At 41.7% G+C, this 20,185-nt stretch overlaps 1 protein-coding gene across 3 annotated transcripts in view; it reads right to left on the bottom strand.

Moving 5' to 3' along the window:
• The window catches only part of COL5A2 (collagen type V alpha 2 chain), a 330,967-nt gene that overhangs the window by 86,297 nt on the left and 224,485 nt on the right, over positions 1-20,185 (bottom strand). For all 3 annotated transcript variants that reach the window (XM_050916331.1, XM_050916329.1, XM_050916330.1), the window contains 6 exons: positions 15,327-15,554; positions 13,455-13,468; positions 11,775-11,807; positions 10,701-10,733; positions 6,513-6,566; positions 778-888 (listed from right to left, as the gene is read on the bottom strand). In XM_050916331.1, coding sequence (XP_050772288.1) covers positions 778-888; positions 6,513-6,566; positions 10,701-10,733; positions 11,775-11,807; positions 13,455-13,468; positions 15,327-15,554 — 473 coding nt within the window. The remainder of the gene's footprint in view (positions 1-777; positions 889-6,512; positions 6,567-10,700; positions 10,734-11,774; positions 11,808-13,454; positions 13,469-15,326; positions 15,555-20,185) is intronic.

The following is a 20,185-nucleotide window of genomic DNA, read 5'->3' as shown; positions in this document are numbered from 1 at the left end:
ATGAACTTTGTATTGGGATTTTTTTAACTGCTAAAATATACATACTAAATTCTTTCAGACCTTCCTCCAAAGTCAGCCCTTCCAAATCACTAATCCTCTTTTTGCCACTATTTGCATCTTTGACAGATACTTTCCACCCTTCCCATTAGCTTCTTATGTGATCCGTTTGTTTCAGTTTAATTAAAGGGAAAAGATTTCATTCTCTCACCCCTCCTCCAGCCATTTAGTATAGAGGAGAAGTGGATTAAATTACCTTGATGGTCTTTTCCAAGACTACTATCTATGAGCATACGAAAGTAGTAGGTTAATATCCCCATCCTCTCAGAGATGCAACAGAAATTGAGAGCAAGAATCATCTTAACTATTCACAAAAAGTATCTATTCACTAATTAAACCTGTGCTGGTTAGAAAACTTAAAGTTAGAAGAGGCTGAAATAAATACCAACATATGTAAATACTTAATCCTGATTTACTGCATGTACAAAACACAGCCACACTGACACTCTGCAAATTTGATCACTTACCATCGGCTGGCACCACATTCACTATGCTTCTTCACCCATGGCCCCAGGTATCATTCATTTTAATCAGAATGGGTGGCAGAGATTAATGACTGGATAGGAATCATATCCACAACACCATAACCCTAAGTCATCTTTTGATGGTCAGTTTTGTGTCTCTGAAAGTCAGATCCTGTAGTGAATGGGAACTGGGGGCATTTGCACATTGCTAGATCCAAGTCCATCAGTCCCATACTTATGCATCTATAAAACTTACTGCATTCCTCCCATCTGGTCCTGAGTGAGTTGGATGTCCTGGGGGTCCAGGATCACCAGGTTGTCCAGGGATACCAGGTTCCCCATCAATCCCTTGAGGACCACGAGGACCCTAGAAAGAAAGTCACCAGAAATTAGTACAGATACATACCAAATATATTAGTGAGCTTCATTAGAAATTACAAACGTTTGACTAGCTGTTCTTAAACCCAAGGGGAATGGTAATATTTCTGCTGAAAAGGTCCTCAAGCAGACATCACCCCCATAACTACTCAAGCTAGTTAAGTCCAAAGCTGACTGCAAACAGTTATAAAGGGATCTCACAAAATTATATAAAATGGCAGATAAAATTCAGTGTTGATAAGTGCAAAGTAATGAACCTTGGGAAACATAATCCCAACTATACAAACAAAATGGTGAGGTCTAATTTAGCTGTTACCACTCAAGACATCTTGGAGTCATCGTGCATAGTTCTCTGAAAACATTACTCAGTGTGCAGTGGCAGTCAAAAAAGTTAACAGAATGAGAGGAACTATTTGGAAAGGGATAGATAATAAGTCAGAAAATATCATAATGCCATTATGTTAATCTGTGGTATGCTAACACCTTGAATACTGACAGCAGTTCTGGTTGCTCCATCTCAAAAAAGATGTATTAGAATTGACAAATGTACAGAAAAGGGCTACAGAAATGATTACAAGTATGAAACAGCTTCCATATGAGGAGAAATTAATAAGACTAGGACCATTCAGCTTGGAAAAGAGACAACTAAGGAGGGGATGTGACAAGAGATTTATAAAATCATGAATGGTGTGAAGAAAGTGAATAGGGAAGAATTACTTACCTCTCACATAACACAAGAACCAGGGGTCAGACATTGAAATTAATAGGCAGCAGATTTAAAACACACACACAAAGGAAGTACTTCTTCATACAATGCACAGTCAACCTGTGGAACGCATTGCCATGGAATGTTGTGAAGGTGGAAAATATAACCAGGTTCAAAAATGAATGAGATAAGTTCATGGAAGATAAGTCCATCAATGGCTATTAGCCAAGATTGTCAGGGATGCATCCCCATGCTCGGTATTCCTAAACCTCTGACTGCAAGAATCTGGGACTGGACAACTGGGGATGGATCACTTAATGATTGCTCTGTTCTGCTTATTCCCTCTGAAGCATCTGGCACTGGCCGCTATCAGAAGACAGGATACCGGGCTAGATGGACCATTAGTCTGACCTGACATGACCATCCTCATGATCATTCCTGGTCCTCAGACAAGAAGCACTGTCTAGAAGTAACAGCAGCCATCAATTATGGAGATAAATTAGACTGTCTTTTTTAAAAATATTCTTTTAGGGGCCAAGGAACAGTTCATATCATATCAGTTCATATCATTCCCAAAAGGTGTTTATTGTGGCTTTAGAAATGCTTTACCTTGCATACAGTGTAAGTGTAGCAAGAATTACAGAGTAGATTTCAGTGAAGCTGAATGTTTGCAGCCTCCTATCAGAGACAGACCTCTAAATATCATGAATCTGCTGCACAAATGACACACAAGAACAGAGCTTGCCTAAACTTGAAACGCTAGAGCAGAGCAACTGTGCCGCTGCAATGCTTCAGTGTAGACACTACCTACACTGACGGGAGGGTTTCTCCTGTCAGCACAAGTAATCCATCTCCCTGAGGTGTGGTAGCTAGATCAAAAGAGAAGAATTCTTCTGTTAGCCTAGCACTGTCTAGGTTGGCTCACCTACACTGCTTTTTCACACCCCTGAGCAATGTAATTAAGCTGACTTAATTTTCTACTGTACACCAGGCTTCAGAATGTGATCTATACCAGTGAAAATACTAGGTTAATTGATGCTAAGGAGTTACCTCAGATTAGAAGTGGCATAAATTAGACCAGAATCTATCCCATAGCTTCTCTGAGTGACTACAGTCACATGGACATTCTAGTGAATTCCATATTGTCCCCTTTCCCGTGCATCCAGCTTGTATGAGAAGAAGAACTAAATAAAGAAGCAGCTGGCAAGACATTAGTGGAGTTAAACAGCCAAAAATCAATAGAAATATTTCATGGACATGTAAAAATCCATTTTTAAATGAATAAATACTTTGAAGTGCTTGCTCCAACCACCACTTTCACTTCCACCTACACATGGAGAGAAATGTTTGATTATAGTGAAGGAAACATTTTATGAGCCTTTGAACTTTGCTAAATCTCTATAAAGGGCCTGCAACCATAAAACTTATGAAGTCTTCCTTAATGAGCCATCATTACAAACACATGCTGTACCGTTATAACCAGCTGGCTTGCATTTATTTCTGTTTGATAAGGACTGTAATCATCTGAGGGCTTGCTGTGCATTGGAATGAGTGCCCCGGGAGTTGGGGACTGCATTAGGCTAGCCTATGTCTACCATATCAGCTACTAAAGAATTCCTCAAAACTCTCAGGGGACAAGTTCATGCTTTCTTTCATAATTCCAGTTATATAGTTTTTTCAGTCAGAAGTCGTGTGATCCCAGCAATGTGGGAGAAAAGCAGCCTTTTTCCTTATCATACACATACACGCTGTCTGAACTTCAGTTCTAGTTGTTGACTGGACAGGAGCTATGGACTACAACAGAAGTGGGCAAACTACAGCCCGCGGGCCACATCTGGCCCATGAGACTGTCCTGCCTGGCCCCTGAGCTCCTGGCCAGAGAAGCTACCCCTGGTTCCTCCCCTGCCATCCCCCCTACCCCGCAGCCACTCTGCTGCATGGGGAGCGCTCTGGCCCGCTACTCCTGCAGGGCTGCGCAGCTTGCACCCACCCACCTCCCAGGCTTTCCAATAGGCCAGTCCTGTTGCTCTGAGCAGCATGGTAAGGGGACGGGGAGCGGTGGGGTTGGATAAGGGGTAGGAGGTCCTGGGAGACAATCAGTGGACAGGGAGCAGAGGACGATTAGGGAGTTGGGTCCTGGGGGGGTGGACAGGAAGTGAGGGGAGGGGTTGGAAAGGGGGTGGTCAGGGGAAAAGGAGCAGAGGGGGCTGCATGGGTTGTGGGATCTGAGAGGGGCAGATAGGGGGTGGGGACCAGTCTGTTTGAGGAGGCACAGCCTTCCCTACCCAGCCCTCCATACCGTTTTGCAACCCCGATGTGGCCCTCAGGCCAAAAAGTTTGCCCACCTCTGGACTAGAATGAGCCCATCCCTGTAGGATGGATGCGCACAGATAGTAAGACTACTAGAGTCTCCTCAGAAATCCTGCATTATTATTTAATATGTAAATTACAGTAGGACCCACAGGCCCCAGACAATATTGGGCCCCATTATAGTAGGTCTTAAACAAACAGAGGTAGACATAATGCCAGCCTCAAACATCTTACAATCTAAAAACAGGAACAAAGTGTTGTTCAATTTTCTTTTCTTTGTTCTGGAATGAAAAAGACAGAATCAACCCATTGGAAGGAAGATACGTGTGCCAATGAACAATGTGACAAGCTTTTCTAAAATGACAATTGATGTCCAACTTGAGATACCTTAAAGCAGCCTGATTTAAGGTAGGTGAGGAGCGCCTGCCACTTGAGAATCAAGCCTCTTTAAAATGTCTCAGGTTGAGCACCCAAAAAATAGAGGCACCCAAAATTACCAGTCATGTTTGAAAATCATGGCCAATAGTATTTATTCGTTGTCTCCAGATGTTTTATTTTGTTTTGACTGGCCCACAAGCACTGAACCCTCCACGCTAAATGGAGTTTGAGGGCAGCAATGCACTAGCTTTATACCAAAACATCCCTTTAGACACATACTTTGTGGTAGGAAAAAATATAATGTGAAGCATTTTTTTAACCTCCAAAAATTCATCAGCTGCGACATCAACACTGTGGAATGAAAACTAGCAAATTGTGTGTTTATATTTATTTGGAGAGGACAACTAACCAGCTGGAGGTAGCTCATATTGAATGTTTTAGTTTTGTAAAACCATTTTGTTTGTCTCTGTACATCTTTTAGTAACTCAGCAAACATGGGTAGATTTTAAGTAAGAGATAATCTAGCTAGGCCACAAGGTGGCATCCTTTGAACATGCACACAGTTCACTGCAAATACAATAATACTGTGGTAATTTGTTACTCAGAAAACAAAAGATCAAAGTTTTGCCTTTGAAATTATAGTGAAAGAAAGTAGTCCACAGTAAAACAGTTTCAAACCACAGTTTATCATACTATTAAGACAGTAATATAATTAACACCTACAGTACCAGTATACTAAGTGAAACTAGAGCTCTCTGAACAAGATTTAGTTTATTTTCAATCATGTAAAAACATTGCTTGTAAAAACTAAGAACAATAATGTTTGAATTCAAAGAAGTAACTGTTCAATCCCAGGAGGCAGATTGCGGAAACAAAGGTTGCTGCTGCTAAACAGACAGCTACATTGCTTCCTATTTCAAAACTCCTCCTCCCACAATGCAATGTATTTTATAAACCTACAGCTGCTAAACTCATCCACCAAGTGGCATTTCATCACATTATATGATTAACAAATAATCTGATGCCTAAAATAAAGGTAGAAAAATATATTGCTACTTCATTTACATCTAAATGTTTTTTGTTTTCCTTAAATGCAGGTCCATAAGGAAATAAAAAGTCAGCATTAGCATGGAGGCCCCCTTTTCCAAAAGCAGGCTCAAAATTTTGGGGGGGGAGGAGTGGGGGTGGAAAGGAGTAAAGTATTCTTATGGGTCTCAGAGGTCTGGCCTTTGGTCAAGGACACAGGCAGTCAATGAGAACTTCCTCTGTATTAAAGGAGGAGAGAGTATCCAAGATAAATTGAAATAATGTTGCTGTTTAAAATCTAAAAACCTGTTTAAAGCAGCTCCTGTATTTTTGCTGTAGTTTTGTTTCAATAAGGAACATGTTGTAGAAATACTCTACCATTATAAAGAATAATCCTACTTCAAAGTTTCCATGCTAGAACATTATGGAGCAGAGAAGAGAATTCTGAGATTGAAAGGATCCTTTTTATACCCCACTTGAAAGAACCTCAACTCCTTTGATATCTCCACCATTCCCTTTCAGCCTTTCTGTGGTTCATACCAATCATGCAGATGCTGAAATTCCTTTATTAAGCATTTATTTCGGAAATGCAGTCTTAATAATACTATTCACTGACATACTTCCACGTTCTGCCCTCTCTTCCATTTTGAAATACTCTAAGCAAGTGCTTCTCAAACTAGGGCTGCTGCTTGTTCAGGGAAAACCCCTGGCGGGCTGGGCCGGTTTGTCTACCTGACGAATCCGCAGGTTTGGACATTTGTGGCTCCCACTGGCAGCAGTTCACCGCTCCAGGCCAATGGGGGCTGCAGAAAGCTGTTAACATCACCTCTGATACAATGTTGTCGCCATTAAAAAGTCAATATTTACCTTTAATTGCCTTACAATGGTATGAGATACTTCATGTCTCATTCTAGGTAAGTGTTGGCAAATGATGACTAGTCAGTGGCAATGCCTCTAGACATTAGTCAATTGTTTCAAAGATAAAATTCATGTTTCAAACTATTCAGAGAACTGGTAGATATAAAATCCTCTGGCCTTGTGATCTGTGTTTTGGGAGGTAGGTAGAAAGGAACAGGAATGTTTATAAGGCATTGAATCTTAGAGCAGATGTAAAGCAATTTAGCACTTTGAAGTCAGCCCTGCATGTGAATACTGATTAAGTGAACTTGTAGGAACAGCATTTAGCAACTTACGGGTCTCCCCTTAGGTCCTCGTTCTCCTCTTGGTCCTTGTGAACCTGGAGGTCCCTAAAGGAATAAATAAAATCATTAAATACATTGAGCTAATGATTTACAGAGTTTTGAAAATGTAAAATGAAATAATTATTAAAAAGTAATTTTATAAAAACAGCCCTTCTCAGGAAAGCATACACTCAATGTGAGGCAGTACTTTGGATTTTTTGCTTTTTAAAAAGATGGACTCACTTCAAATCACTTCTTACAGAGTCAGGAAAGTGGTGTTGGACAGCAATATCATGAAAATCACAAAGAGCCTCAAATGCTCCCCATTTTTTCTCAAGCATATAGGTCCCCAGAGGTAGTAGAACTAGTGCTATTCCACTGCAGTCAGGTTACAGGATTTGGGCAGTCTACAAAAGAGGTGCTTGTCCTCTGTGTAATTCAGTAGAGATTCCCTGTGCCAGAACACAGATCTGCACCATTGAGGCAGATCTGACCAGATCTGCACTTTAGCCATGAGGCCAGAAGCAGTGACCCCAGAGTGGCTCCTCTATCAAAAAAGAATTCTCCACTGTCATACTGGTGGTAGCATTTTACATCCACTTTGCTCTCACTTTGTGCAGGTGAAAGGTGGAAGGCAATGGAAAATCACACCCAAGGGATAAAATCCTGGCTCTATTGCTAGTCCATTGACTTGAATGGGGGCGGAATTCCACCCAACATCTCTCATTTATTTCTGGGGTGGGGAAAAGAAGAGACAAATTCATTTTAGTTGTGAATGTGTTACTCTTGAAGAGCATCTTGATTGAGGGCCCTTTCATCCAAGGAGTGCAGGAAAGAGTGCATGCAAGAAAATTTCAGCCTAAAAAGGTACAGAGAAAGAGGGGTTCAGCATACATGCAATCCTCTCCCTGGGAATGGATACCCATCTAAATGAACAAGCGCCAGAGGATGGACACGAGAAGGGAAATGATAGGAGAAGCCACACACACAGCAGCCAAAGTAGCAACCAAATAGGGAAAAAAGTATAAACATAATCACAAAGCAGCAGCAGAAGGCAGTACCCAAAAAGGATGGAAAGAAAAAAGAGATCAGAACAGCTGCCCTGGGCCAGACGAGGTGACAGCAACTTTAATGATGCAAGAAGCATTACAGAGAAGTGCTAGATGCAGATCTGGAAAATAAGGAAGAAATGAATCCTTAAGGACACGGTTCACACTGAAGAACAAAGGATTCTCCAAAGGATACTAGGACAGGCCCTGATGCCCTGAATCTCAGCAGACACATGCACATATAGAAGGGTGGAATTGGGCATCAATCCCTACAAATAGGTCAATGGGTTCAGTATCCACAAGGCACACCTGGTGGCCAAAACCACTCACATAGGTGCTATGGCACTGTCCATTTGTTTTAGTGCCAGAAATCCCCTAGCAACCTGCTTTCCATTTCTTATGTGCTCCATCCTTTTCTTCTGTCCTATGATCTCAAGACCACTGCTGTCCTTTCCTGATGTCATTGTGCATGCTCTGCAGAACAACTGCATTCTGCCAAAGATTTTATAGCAGCTTAGGGCTGCTTTATTTGTCTCTCTCTTATATGTCTGATTCATTTCCATTCCCAGAGGGAGTATTTAGCATTGTCTGGGTTCCTGTGTCCATGTCCTTAATTTATTTTTTCATGCTCTCTTTTCTGTGGCTTCATAACTCCTGCTGCCACGTTCATTGGATCTCGGGGCAGTATATCAGAATTCCTGGCTGTATGTAACTCATTCCCTTGTGAGCTGCTTCTTACATCTTATTGTTATAGGCTAGTTGTTTTCTACCTTTTTTTCACTTGTAGACTCCTACAAAATTTCAAATGGAGGTATGGACTCCTTTGGAAATCTAAGACATAGTCTGCAGACCATCAGAGGTCCATGAACCACAGGTGGAAAACCACCGTTGTAGGCTACCTAACAGAAGGACTATATGGCCCCTGAAGATTAGTGCCCTCTCACACTCCTCTTTCAATATTTATGGCTTTCATGGATGAGCATATCCTACCCCTGGCCTGTACCAATTCCTGCATAGGAGGGTGAAAAATGCAACCTTCCATCCCCACCAGGTCCCATACTTGTAGCAGACAATATGTGGCTTCTATTACAGCTTCCGACATACAGTACCAGGAGGTTCACTGGTTGTTGGACCCACAGGACTCTGCCTCATTTCTCTCCCTTCTCAACCCACCTCTGCATGCTGTATCTCAGTTAGCCTTCAATGAGCTGTTCTCTGCAGCATACTAATGGGTTTAAACACCAGCACAGGGTCCCCAGTCCTGCTCCTTCCCTGCTTAGCGGAGTCATAGCAGTTACATTGAAGACAGGACCCTCCACAACCATGGAAGCTCAGACAAGGTTTGCCCCTTTATTATTATTTATTAATTAATATTTATTATTTGTATTATTGTAGTGCATAAGATTCCCAGTCATGCACCAGGACCCCTTTTGGAAAGGTGTGGTACAAACACAGATTAGAAAGACAATCCTTGCCCACAGAGCAGTCAGTTAATAGTTACTGCCAGGATGCTGATATTGAACCGAGGCATGCTAGATTCCTAAGCAGCATCTTTAGCCACTGCACCAAATTGCTACCCCTGACCAACAGCCTTAGTGCTAAAGGCCTACAGACAGACAGTAGCCATGCCTGAGGCCTCTGATTGGTTGGACAGACAGCACTCTCACTGGGTACCTGGACAATATAACAGCCCCAATAGGAAGGGGAAGCTGCCTGAGCAACAGCCCATTGCCTGCTGGTTGCTGCCTAGACTCCTTGCCTTGCTGCTTTGCATGATTGTCATTACTCCCGGAGGAATTCTGTGCCAAAAAATTAAAAATTATGGACAAAATATTTTAAAATTCTGCAAAATTTTAATTGTCAAAATAACACAGTATAATCACATCAGTTTCAATTATTTTTGGACATTTATTTCAAAATACCTGTCAGTAAGTAAGTCTGTAACAATACAAACAACAAAAAAGATTCAGGAAATGTTTTTTGACAATTAGATTCCTTACTAGGCATATTAATACAGAACTCTGAGTAATAATTCATTTAAACTACAATACAGAACCGTATTTCTGGCATCCCTCAGAAGCAGTGCAAAGGCTTGGGGCGGGGGGTGTCAGGGTAATTGAGGAGCTGAGGGAGAGAGAAGAAATTGCTGGGAAGGAGCCTGGGTGTGAACTTGGAGGGTGGTTGGGTATGGATGGGAAAAGTATGGAACAGATTTTGAGGGGTGGTAGGGAGGGATTATTAGGGAGCTTCCCCCATGCAGACTCTGGCTGACCCCCTAGCCTCTCCCATTCAGTCAGGCATATTTGCCCCTGTCCTCACCTGTGTCTGTGCCCTTACCTAGCCACTCTCTGTCCCTCTGTAGCTCTGCACTCCTCCCTCATCTCCATCTTTCTCTGTGCCCTCCTCCAGCCCCTGTCCCTATGTGTCCCTGTACCCCTCCCCCTGTACCCCTCCCCCATCCCCATGTGTCTCTGTGCCCTCACCCCCCCCCGCGCCCACCTGTCCCTGTGCCTCCACTCCCATTCAGCCCCTGCCCTAGCCTGTCCTCCCCCAGACCCTATCTCCTGACCTGGCCTGAGAAGTGCTGCCAAGGCAGCTCTCGCTTCCCACCTCACCACCCCCCCCACGGGGAGCTATCACCACATCGCCCTCTGGGGTGCAAAGGGCAGAACTGCAGAAGTTATTTTCTACTGCAAGTGGCTTGATGTTCTTGCACCACAGCGCCGTCTGGTGTGGAAAAGGTGGAACTGCAGCAACATTTTGGCAGAAGCTTTCTTCTGCGCAAAAAAATAGAAATCTGCAGGGCTCATTAAATATACGCACGCGCAGTGGCGCAGAAGTCCCCCGGGAGTAATGACTTGACTTTCTTGCCTTGTCGCATCACCTGACTTTGCCTCCACAGTCCACTGACCCAGCCCCATGGATTGGCTCTCCCGGCTACCGACCCCTGAGAGAACTCAGGCCACTGCCTCTGATACCAGTGAACCTCCTGGCTGCCCAACCACCTGCACACACTTGACTACTGCTCTGGACTTCCCCCTATCCTGCCTCACCCATCAGGCATTACAGTCATTTTCACAGTAAGAACAATGGAAATTGAAGAGACTGGAAATAATATAATCAGAAGAACAGGAGCTCAGACACTACTTACTGATGGTCCTGGGCGACCTCGTATTCCTGTAACCTAAACAAAGAGAAGACATGAGCTAAAACTTTCACAAAACACTAGGAATGCATTTGTCATGGCTACTGTAAGGAAAACTGCTCACTGAACGATGAAGATCTGTACAGTAAATTAAGCTACCTGACAACTTTTAGGATTTTGTAACCCCTTTTAAATTTCAGTACCTTTCAGTACATAACAAGGACTTTGGAAGTATGATGATAATTTTATGCTGACTTTTTTCTACTAGAAAAGTGTGAATAAAGATTTTAAAAAGTGAGGGTGTTACTTTCTCTCTCTTTTTAACTTTTTTTTCACTTTTCCATTAAAAAGAGTTTTTAAAAGTGTTTTTCCACCACTTTTTCTCTTTTTACAAAAAATCATATTGTCAACGTTTTCCAGGAGGAAAAAGTAAATGTGAGAGAAACTGGATTATTCTCACTTTCTCTAATGTTTTTCCCTTTCCCCATAGTTTTCTTCTGGGGGACGGGGAGGAGAAAAGTAAATAACTGACAGAACGTTGCAACTGTCACACAATTATTTAAAAAATATTTTGAATTCTGAATTTTGAGCATTTTTAAAAAATAAAAAATGTCAAAAACAAATAGTTCTCAATCAAGAAACTGCTGATTTTGTTTACCAGCTCTACTTACGAGTTCTAGACCCTTCTAATATCAATCTATTGCCCATTACAGTACACACAGATTCCAACTATGAAGAAGAAACTCACTACGTAAAGGTTTAATTCTGCAGAATTTTTTTTCAAAAATTACAGTTGACAGGTTTCAATGGCACATATGAAATATTAGCTATCAAAAACTCCTGTTGGTTATATTTTAGGAATAAATTCTCCGTAGACTTAATTTTATTCCTCACAACTAAATGCAACTATTAAAAATCTTGTTGTGGCAGTTGCTGGTGTTAAATAATTTACATATTTTCATTGGATAAGTGCTACAATTCTGTTATATGGGTGATTAATTTTCTTAACTCTCCTAAATTACAGCATGAGACATGTATACTTCCAAAAAGCACTGATAAACGAAGAAGAAATTAACTTACAATTGGCACCACTCCAGGCTCTCCTTTTTGCCCCTGCAGGGTACAGTAACAAAAATAGCTCAGATAGCAGACTATTAATGAATAACAGTATTTATGAACTTTAACTGCCTTCTCCAACATTATTACTGACATATGATGCATACTGTGACATTAAACTTCCTTGCCTGGTTTACCAAGTAGCAATCTAAGTACATTCAATTTAGTTCCACAGAGGAAGGTATAAAGATATTATCCACTAATACTGCTACTGCATTTACTTAGAAGTGAATGTTTAGAGTTACTGAATATCTACAACCTAACACTTTAAAGATATACATGAATGTTAAATACTTATTTGAGGCTAGCTCCCCTCTTAATAGGTTATTTATTGGAGGTAAGTATTTAAATTTGCATTTTTTCTAAGAGATCTTACTACAACACATTTTCTCCCTGCTTATCCTCACACAATGTGGTATGTTACAGACATTCTCACACCAACAGACGACAAAAGTATCTTATCAGGAGAGAATGCCTTCTACTGTATCTATAGTGACATACCACTCAGGCTGGTCAACAGTGGGTCAAAATTAACCTCCAGATCCAAACACTCTTGAACTTTGGAAGGCTGAAAAGATGTAAAATGAGCTATTTTTTCCTGTTCAGGACCATCTCCACTGTGGACACTCATGTGAAATCAGATAAGGGTTGCTAATCCTATGGGAATTGAGTTTCAATTTTGCTCTGTTCTTTCTCTGATGAGATATAGTGTTGAGTGTTAAATAAAGTAATGCTGTTAGCTGAGCTCTGTTGTGTCAATTGAACTATTACAGTAGTGAAAGTGGAAGGGATGCTGGAAAGATTTTTATATTTTTTAAATATGTATTCCTGACACATAGTGATCAAATAAATGCATAACTGAAATAGAGCTAAAGAGCATTTGCATGTTGACACTTGTATGCAATCTCTAGTGATTAATGCAAAGATCTAATTGATCCATGGTCAACTTCATGAATTAATTAAATATAACAGCAAATGTAACACACACAGAATTCTTAATAATATTATTTAGGTAGTATGAAGCTGTCATAATACCCTGCTTATTAAACAGGTCTCCATGTTGGGACTCATTACACCAGCACTCCATGATATGAACCAACTACAAATTGGTTTATGTGTGGAATACAAGGTGCTGAAGCTGGGATTTTCAGGAACCTAAGGGGATCAGGAGGCGTTGGGGACCTAACTCCTTTACAAAATCCCAGCATAAAGTCTTAAATAATCTGGATCCCTTTTATCCCTGTGTGATGCTGCTAGAGATGAAGCCAGCTGAGGTACTACAGCTGGAACTTCCTTGATAAAAGAGAGGAGGTTTCTGGGAGGGTGCTCTCCATAAGGGAACCTAGGTTGTGGGCCCTTCCACCCCAGGATTTTGTAACCTACGAGATAGACTGCAATCTCCCCAGGCATTAGGAAGAAGGTTCGGTGAGAACAAAGAGGTTTCATTACTAACCTCTCAGATGTAGGAGGTTAATTATTTTATGATGTCTGCTGGGACATGTTGATATATCCACTAGCCAGAGTGAGATGAGCAGTGTTTGTGATATTTTACTGTATAACTGAAATTATCTAAGTGACGCAAGTAAAGGACTGGAGCCTTTCTAGGGCTTTAATACACTTAAAATGATAAAAAGTAAAACTTACCTTCCTTCCTCTACCTATAAAAGGAGCAAAAAAGGAAACAAATTAGTTTACTGAGAGAAGCAAAACATTCTAAGGAGTGAAATGATGTCTGTACAGCCAGAATGGTGCAACATGGAGGCATAGGAAATAGTCATTTTGCCAATGGGGAGCTTGAGAAGTGCCCAGAGGTACACATGCCCCACCTTTCTGAATGGGGATCGGTAAGCTGTGGAAGAGTTCCCTAGATGCCCGTCCTCTCCAAGTGTTGGACAGAATAGGAAATAGCATGTTTAATACAATTACCCCAGAACAGCAAATGACATTTTAATGGTGTCCCACTGTATGTCCACACTAATTTCCCCCTTTCCGTAAGTGAATACATCTGGCTCCAGGACTCTTTAAGAATGCTTAACACTATGGTGGGATTTTCAACAGTGCTCAACATGGGCTTAACTCTGCTCCAACTCAAGTAAATGGTGAAATTCCCATCAACTTCACTGGGAACAGACAGACCAACACTTTTGAAAATCCCACTCGATATCATGGTATTTGACACTGATTTTTTTTTCAAAAGCTATAGACAATTGAATGATCTTTGAGTTTTTTTGTCAAGTATTTGCAATACTCATGTACAGTCCCCACTGGCAGTGAGTTCACAGCTCTGAGGCGAAGCTGATAACAAAAATCTTTAGGAGGAATATTTATTAATATCGTTAATAGCATCAACACATTCCAGAATGTATCCATAATGCTCTTCTTCCTTGAAGACACTCATCCATGGCCTAATGCCTCCTAACGCACAGCAAGTATGCACCATCTGCTTATTGATGCATGCCATGTCTTGTCTTATTGCTTAATGATACAACTCCCTCCCTTCCCTTTATCGTTACTCCACATTATTTCTACTAACATAATCAGGAGTAATTATTTCCCTTTTTCAAATGCCTTTAGATGATTATATGGTTCAAATAACATTAAACACAATGTTAAGGCGTATAGAATGAAAAGTTTAGAGATTTTTGTTCAGAAAGCTACCCCATCGTTTTTTTTCAAAATTTTATCTTAATCTCATGGGTCTGAAAAAACTGAACTGCAAATGTGACAAAAACAGTCTTTAATGTAAAATTACTTGTATTTTCTGTTTCTGGGCCTGTACAGAAGAAAAAAATTGAAATAAGCAAAAAAAAAAAAGAAATGAAAAATATTAAAAATTAAAAGATGAAGAAGATGAAATAAACCTTTTTTTATATCTCGTAAGAGGTTTAGTTTGGCTTTGACTGAAGAGTCAGGTTTACTCATCTGGATTTATTTGTCCATCACATGCTTTCACACTCTGAAATTTCTTTAATTGTATTAAACAATTTTTATATTTACACATATACAATTTTAGTAGGGAAAATAGGAGGTGTGTATGGAATGTAACTATCAAATTGGTATGTTTTTATAAAGATAGATCCAAACAAGAACCTGAAATCCAAACCTCATAAAGATTCCAAAAGGGGGATTAAGATCAAACCTCTGGTTATGAAGTGACCTCAACAGTATTGGGTGTGTGTAAGAACTGCAGCCAGAAAGGAACTCTCTTTCAAACCCAGCTGAGATACAACTCAAGACAGCAAAAATATCACTGGAATAACCATTCTATTGAGATTCGAGTCTAAGACTGTGGAAATCTCATGAGAATAGCTGATCTCACAAGTTTGCTTGTGAGAGTTTGCTGAACCTGAACTTTAGCCTTACTTTTGCATCACATCCAAATGCCAAACCCTGGGCAGATCTGCATCTGAACACCATCTCCTTTGCTCATCTCAAACTACCGTATCAGAGATGACATTGTTCAAAATGTCAGCTTACCAGGCTTCATGTAAAATAAGGAATCTAAAGTAGCCTTACCAACATTGCCTTCAAAACCAACACGTGCCGTGTTGGGGCACACAGGACAGCATTCTCCTCGAGGAGTCTGAGGGTTCTCACATTCTAACACATCCTGACACTGAATCTCATCACAGAGAATGGCTCCATTGTCACAGACGCAAATCTGGCATGGTGTAGGCTTCCAGATATCCCTGTTCAGGTACATCTGTTCATTTTGAGTGCAGGCTATTTCTTCAGCATCCTCTTCTAGGAAAGAACAAAAAACACTTTTTAGGCACTTGCAAACTGCTAAACCACAGGAAGAGTGTGTTAACTGGGAACAGTATGTTATGGGACCAAAAAGCACATGAGAGATGATGACAACAGTCCAACAATGGAGTAGAAACCAATCCTTGGGACTTTAAAATGCTAACTCTTTAACCTCTTTGATTCATAAATTTCAAGGCCAGAAGGGATCATTGGTGATCATCTACTCTGACCTCCTGTATAACAGAGGACATAGAACTTCCCCCAAATAATTCTTAGAGTATATCTTTTTGAAAATTTTGATTTAAAAATTATCAGTAATGGAGATGCCACCATGACTCTTGGTAAGTTGTTTCAAAGATTAATTACTCTCACTGTGAAAAAATTACACCTTATTTCCAGTCTGAATTTGTTTAGCTTCAGCTACTAGCCATTGGATCATGCCATACCTTGTCCCTGAAGAGACAATTGTCAAATATTTGTTCCCCGTGTACGTACTGAAATAAAGTTACCCTTTATTATTCTCTTTGTTAAGATAAAGTGGTTAAGCTCCTTGAGTCTATCACAGCAAGGCTTGTTTTCTAATCCTTTAATCATTCTTGTGGCTCTTCTCTGAACCCTCTCCAATTTATCAACATCCTTCTTGAATTGTGGACAACTAGAACTGGACACAGTATTCCAGCAGCAGTCACACACTGGGGTAATACTCCTACTTAAGATTCCTGTCTGTGCATTCAAGGACTGCAGTAGCCCCTTTGGCCACAGTGTCAAACTTGGAGTTCACGTTCAGCTGATTATCCACCATGATCCATAATCTTTTTCAGTCACTGTTTCCCAGGATGGAGTATCCATTCTGTAAGTGTGGCCTATATTCTTTGTTCCTAGATCTATTCAATTACATTTAGCCATATTAAAATGCATATTGTTTGATTGCACTCAGCTTACTAAGAGATCCAGACGTCTCTGTATAGTACTAACTTGTCTTCTTCATTATATACCATTTACCCCCGATTTTTGTGTCACCTGCAAACATGATTTTGTTTTCTTCCAGGTCATTAATAAAAATTTTAAATAGAGTAGGATCAAGAATGGATACCCAGGGGACCCCACCAGGAACACAGCCATTCGATGATTGTTCCCTGTTGACAATTACATTTTGAGATCTATCAGTTAGCCAATATACTTAATGGCATGTTAATTGCATATCTTTCTAGCTTTTTAAATCAAAATGTCATGTAGTACCAAGTCAAATGACCTACAGAAGTCTATGTTTATTAAGTATCAGAGAGGTAGCCATGTTAGTCTGGATCTGTAAAAAGCGACAAAGAGTCCTATGGCACCTTATAGACTAACAGAAGTATTGGAGCATAAGCTTTTGTGGGTGAATACCCACTTCGTCAGACGCAACAAAGTAGGTATTCTGATGAAGTGGATATTCACCCATGAAAGCTTATGCTCCAATACTTCTGTTAGTCTATCAGGTGCCTGTAGCGAGGCGGTGTGGCTCCCCTCCTCCCCAGGGAGGGTTGAGCCCCGTCAATCACCCCTCAGGGCGGAACAGCCGGGAGGAAGTCCCGCCCCTCAAAGGGTCAGGCGGCGACCCGGAAGGATAAAATCCGGGCCTCAGCCCTCAGTCAGGTCTCGGCCGCCGGCAGGAGCAGACGTGCCCGCTGACTCTCCTCACCGGGAAGCCGCAGAGCCCCACCGCCGCTACGACGAGGAGCTGCCGGAGCTGCCCTGCAGTCGCTACGACGAGGAGCTGCCAGAGCTGCCCCGTCCCCACTACGGCCCCAAGGAGCCGCCAGACCACACCTGGTCCACCGTCCCGGAAGTATTCCCGGACCTACCGCCCTGCCCGGACTGGGAGGAGTCCATGGTACTGGACACCCCAATGGACCAGGTAGGAACCGGGGGGAGGCTGGAAGTAGCCCGGGGGCAGCTGACTATAGCCAGGCTGCAGAAGGCCCTGCGCCTATGTCAGTGTGTTTCGGTCAGGACCCCCTTCCCTACTGACCGCCACTAGCGGCGTCAGCCGCTATTAGGGCCCCGGGCTGGAACGCAGAGGAGTGGGTGGGCCTGCGTTCCCCCTGCCACCCGTAAACAGGTGGCAGACTCCCTCCCCCACTCCCCCATGGCCACTGCTCTGCCCTGCTCCAAAGGGCCAGAGCTGATAACTGTGTTTGGTGCCCCGCCCGAACCAAGGGCTGGGCCCCTGTTGACTTTGCCCCTGCTCTGCCCTGCTCCAAAGGGCCAGAGCTGATAACTGTGTTTGGTGTCCCGCTCGAACCAAGGGCTGGGCCCCTGTTGACTTTGCCACTGCTCTGCTTTGCCCCAAAGGGCCAGAGCCGATAATCGACTACTAGGTTTGTTGGGGCCCGCCCGACCCAAGGGCTGGCCCCCCTGTTATTGAACTGTGTCGCTGTTCGGCCCTGCGTACAGGGCCCGAACCGCCGGAGAGGACTGAGGTCCCGAAGATACAGGCCCTCGGACGACGAGACGAGGCCGGTGTGGCTCCCCTCCTCTCCAGGGAGGGTTGAGCCCCAGCACCCCCTCGTCCACAGTGCCACAGCACTCTTTGTCGCTTTTTACGTATATTAAATCAGCACTATTACCTTTATCAACCAAACTTGTAACGTCATCATAAAAAATATCAAGTTAGTTTGACAAGATCTATTTTCCACAGACCTGTGTTGATTGGTATTACTTATATTACCTTCCTTTAATTCTTTATTGAGTCCTGTATTGGTAACATTTTGCTATTTTACCACTTTATTTCTTGATTACAAAAAGTCATCATGGACTGCACAAATCAGCTATAGTTTAAGGGGTCAACTCACAGCAGCCTTAACCTTTCAGTGTCAATCTGTTGGCATAAAAGGGCTGTAAAACTGCTGTAACCATCACTGGGGAATTGCACTTAATAGCATAGAGGGGTTATTCGAAGGATTACTATAGAGAGGAGCCAGTGTAACAATATGCTGCAGCTATTCCCTGCTGCTGGGGCCACAGGCGACAAGATTCAAGTTAAGGTTGCCACTGAGACAGCTGGAACTTCACTGAGGGGGCAAAACCTCAGAGTGAGGAGCTATGAAAGTGGTATAAATCCGTATTTGCCCTTCTCCAATCAGCTCTAGTGCCAAGCTCAGCTTGGGTGCCAGGATGAATCAGGCCTTTAAAACGCAAGAAATGAATGGGGGCAAAATATGTAGAAAAATGTTATAAGTATACAGGAAAATCTAAGACTTTCATAGTAGATAAAAATAATAGATTATAACTATTTATATGTATAACTAGAAATTAAGCACAAAGAAAAAAATTGTATTACCCATGCACAGCTTACATATACATGCTATGACACGCATTGTGAGGGAAATGCACATACCTGCTATGACATTTCATAAAAATAAAATGTCATAACAGGTGTATGTAGTGTAGTTGTAGCCATGTTGGTCCTAGGATATTAGAGAGACAAGGTGGATGAGGCAATATCTTTTACTGGGCCAACTTCAAAAGATATTACTTCATCCACTTTATCACATGTACACATATTTCCTTCATGTTACACACATCTATGAATCTACCTTTTAACCTTATCCACCACTCCAATTACTGGCCTGTCTCCTTTTTCTCTTCACTTTTAAACTCATCCAATGTGCCATTTACAGTGAGTTCTTCTTCAGATCCATCTGGATCCCATCCAGACTAGTTTCCTCCTTCTCTACTCCACTGCAACTACCGTCACCAAGGTTTAATAACCTGTCTTGGCCATCTATCAGGGCTTCTGTTCCATCCCAATCCTCCCTGAGGCTATTTTTGATACCACTGACTATTCTTTCTTCAATATTTGGACCCACTTCTATTGTGATGGCTCCAAGCAGCAGCAATGATGTAATGTGGGAATATCCATAGATCATGTAAATATTACAACTTTATATTATCACTAAGTGACCGATCACCAGCTGACCATCCTACTTATTCAATGTTTCCATTCCACTACTCTGTTATCTGCTTTACAGTGTAAATTCAATGGGGCAGCGACCACGCTTTCTTTTGTAACTGTACACAATGCCTAGCATATTATGGAGGCTATTAGAAAAAAAAAATCTTTTTCAACTCTCAGTTTCACAGCTCCTTTCATCCTTCCTCCTAAAACAGTCCCATGCTTCCCATCCACCAAAGCCTTCCCTCTCCTTAATCCTACTCCTTCCTTAATCCTATTCTTGAAACTCTTTCCTACACTGATCTCCACAGCATGAGAATCCTCATGCCCTCCTATGACCAATTTGTTGCCTGTATTTTGTTTTTGTCTCTATGAATTCATAGTCTTGCTGGGACAAGGACCTCCTTGTCCTGTTTATTTTGTAAAGTGATGAGTACATTTACAAAACTATGGGTGAAATTCTGACTCTATTGACTTCAACAGGAGTTTTGCCACTGTCTTAAAGGGAGCCAGGTTTCTACTTTATGTATCTATAATAGTCAATAACATTTAATTGTAAGCAAAAAGGTATAACAATGAAAAACACTGATTCCTATTTTATACACATGTCCTTAATATTTTACATGTATAAGAAGAAATATATATATTTGAAGTTCAAAACTTTTTGTCTCTCCAGTTTCACATGGGAAAA

The sequence above is a fragment of the Gopherus flavomarginatus genome, chromosome 10 (assembly GCF_025201925.1).
Source record: "Gopherus flavomarginatus isolate rGopFla2 chromosome 10, rGopFla2.mat.asm, whole genome shotgun sequence".
NCBI lineage: Eukaryota > Metazoa > Chordata > Testudines > Testudinidae > Gopherus > Gopherus flavomarginatus.
The sequence above is the reverse complement of the archived record's forward strand: the minus strand, read 5'-3'. Positions and strand labels throughout refer to the sequence as shown.